At 34.6% G+C, this 2,548-nt stretch overlaps 1 protein-coding gene across 1 annotated transcript; it reads left to right on the forward strand.

Moving 5' to 3' along the window:
- The first annotated feature begins 794 nt into the window (after positions 1-794).
- On the forward strand, positions 795-1,838 carry LOC109586601 (uncharacterized). Its single transcript, XM_020002800.1, has 3 exons — positions 795-1,033; positions 1,089-1,573; positions 1,809-1,838. The coding sequence occupies exons 1-3, from the start codon at positions 976-978 to the stop codon at positions 1,836-1,838; spliced, it is 573 nt and encodes a 190-aa protein (XP_019858359.1). The 5' UTR covers positions 795-975.
- The last annotated feature ends 710 nt before the right edge of the window (positions 1,839-2,548 follow it).

The raw sequence follows: 2,548 nt of genomic DNA on the forward strand, positions 1-2,548 counted from the left end.
AAGTAACTTTTAATACCTACAGTGGTAATATGCAGGACAAAATATATTTTTGAAATCATACATTTAAAACAAATATTGTTTCTCTTTGTTTTGGCAAGGCCAATGCACCAATGGTATCTTGTTGTTGTAAGTATTGTTGTTGAATGTTAGAACTAATGTTATATTATATAATGCAGCTATACAGTGGCTATGTTATATATAAGTGCTCTATGGCAGTAGCAGACCTATTATGCACTCTTAGAGTAAATTTATTTTTGCCCTTATATGGAGTATTCTATTTATAGTCACACATTAGTCTATTTTTTGTGTATGTATGTGTTTATGCTTGAAGATTTGCACGAAAATGTTTCTTCAAACTGAAAATTTAGTCAACATTTGTATAAAATGAGCAGGATTAAGAAAAGTGTTAGCTATTGTACTGCTTATCAGCAACAGCAAAAGTGAAGCAACATAGCCGCCATGCTTTTATGAATATCATTATAGTTATGTCATTAGTGACTAATATGGCTCCATTTTGAAATTTCATGCAGCTCCTTCCAATACTAGCATGTACTGGTAGAGTATAGCATCTGAAGTATTTTCAATAATAACATGGGTGAAATTTAGGTGCATGTATGTATAGTATTATATTCCAGGTATCAGAATCATATTGTAGATAGCAGAATTGAGGCTAGAGGTGTTCCTTGTGATTATGCATACCCGTGCAGTACTCCAAGATACAGTAAGAGTTATGAGTCTGATATCTTGTTGTCCTAGCAGGTCATGTTGTTATACTTACAATGTATTGACCAAGAATCTCGTTTCCTTTTGTCATTAGTGTGTATAATTGTTACTAATATGAAGGAAATTGTGTTATTGTGATAACAAAATCTGTAATAGCTATTTTTATTATTGCATTATTAAGTAGAGGCATGCAGTCTTTCCTTTATAACAGCACTGTCTGTTATTTATTTTTTAATACCTTCTTTCTTTAAAATGTTAAGACCAGTTCTCTTGTGTATTGTCCTACTCCACTGCTTTAACATATCTTCAGGTAATCATTAGTACAATATCTTCATTATAATGACCTGTACTGTATATTATATTAGCTAATGATGAGGAATCATCCTCTTGTCAGGCAGCAGCTACTTTATCTTGTGAGGATATTAAGAATTATTGGCCAGAGAGTTCATCAGGATATTATAATATAATAGGCAAAGGAAATGTATTTTGTAATATGGAGATGCTACAGGAATCTATAGTCAATCCCTCCAACATTCAACCAACAGAGACTGTATTAACCAGCAGTGAATCTACAGAGACTAATTCAGTTCTATTAACCAGTTCTGTGTTATTAAGCACTTCATCTGTCTATCCTACTGAGTTTAGTTCAATTTCCCTCAGTATTCCCTCTTCTAGTGTTATTCCTCTTGAGACTAATGTATTACCAGAACCATGTGGTTCAGGAGGAGGATGGACAAGACTAGCATATCTGGATATGTCTGATGCTACACAGAACTGTCCTTTTGGGTTTAAACTGTACCAGTCAGGAGGAGTTAGAGCTTGTGGTAGGACTAACAGCAGTGGTGGCTGTGTATCAGTTCAGTTCCCATCTAATGGTATCAGTTATTCTCAGATATGTGGTAGAGTAACAGGATATCAATATTTCTCAACTGATGCGTTTCATGGACCAAGCAACCTCGATTCTCCTTATGTTGATGGTGTTAGTATCACTCGTGGGTCTCCTCGTAAACATGTCTGGACACTAGCAAATGGTTTAATGGACACTTATAACACTTATTCACAATTCATGTGTCCATGTTCAACAGGAAGCAATGAAACACTCCCATCTTTTGTAGGAAACCATTATTTTTGTGAGTCTGGTAATAATTCTTCTGGTTATTCTCAAATTCTCTACACATCTGATCCACTCTGGGATGGTCAAGGTTGTGGTTCTCTTGAATCACCTTGTTGTAATGTTCCTGGTATCCCATGGTTTCACAGAGACTATGGTAGCACTACCACTACTGACTATATTGAGTTGAGGGTCTGTGGAGACGGTGGAGCAACTAATGATGAAGACACTCCTGTTAGCTTTTATGAGATTTATGTGAAGTAGTTAAGCCTGCTTGTGTGTAATAGAGCCCATTAGTAGCTAATATGCTGTTACCTTTACATGTTGTATTTGTGCTATGTTTTGGCTGCTTTTATTGTTGTAAGTATTGTTTTTGAATATTAGAACTAATGTTATATGATATAATGAATTTATATATTGGCTATAAAGCAATATAGTAGGTAACAACAGCAGTACGGCAACTCAGTAAACATTTGTGCATTACAACTTATATGTAACAGCATGATTCCAGAACATCCTGATTAACCATTACTGGGTAAAACCACCTATTTCATTATTGTTTGTATAATGTGTGTCAATCCTATTTATATGTCAATTGATGTAAATGGTCAAGAAATATCGAAAAATTTAAATGACACATTGCTTGAGCACACAGAAGTGATGTCATTCGAATGTCTATACAGATTTATATTCCTACATGCATTTCTGTGAATG

The sequence above is a fragment of the Amphimedon queenslandica genome, unplaced genomic scaffold (genome assembly GCF_000090795.2).
Source record: "Amphimedon queenslandica unplaced genomic scaffold, v1.1 AMPQUscaffold_12830, whole genome shotgun sequence".
In the NCBI taxonomy this organism is placed as follows: Eukaryota; Metazoa; Porifera; class Demospongiae; order Haplosclerida; family Niphatidae; genus Amphimedon; species Amphimedon queenslandica.

What these genes read in the sequence shown, in the direction of transcription:
- LOC109586601 (XM_020002800.1), top strand. Translation starts at nt 976, where the DNA reads ATGTTAAGACCAGTTCTCTTGTGTATTGTCCTACTCCACTGCTTTAAC. An exon ending in CTGCTTTAACATATCTTCAG is followed by an intron (nt 1,034 to 1,088) that starts GTAATCATTAGT and finishes ATATTATATTAG; the next exon opens with CTAATGATGAGGAATCATCC. An exon ending in CTAACAGCAGTGGTGGCTGT is followed by an intron (nt 1,574 to 1,808) that starts GTATCAGTTCAG and finishes CATGTTCAACAG; the next exon opens with GAAGCAATGAAACACTCCCA.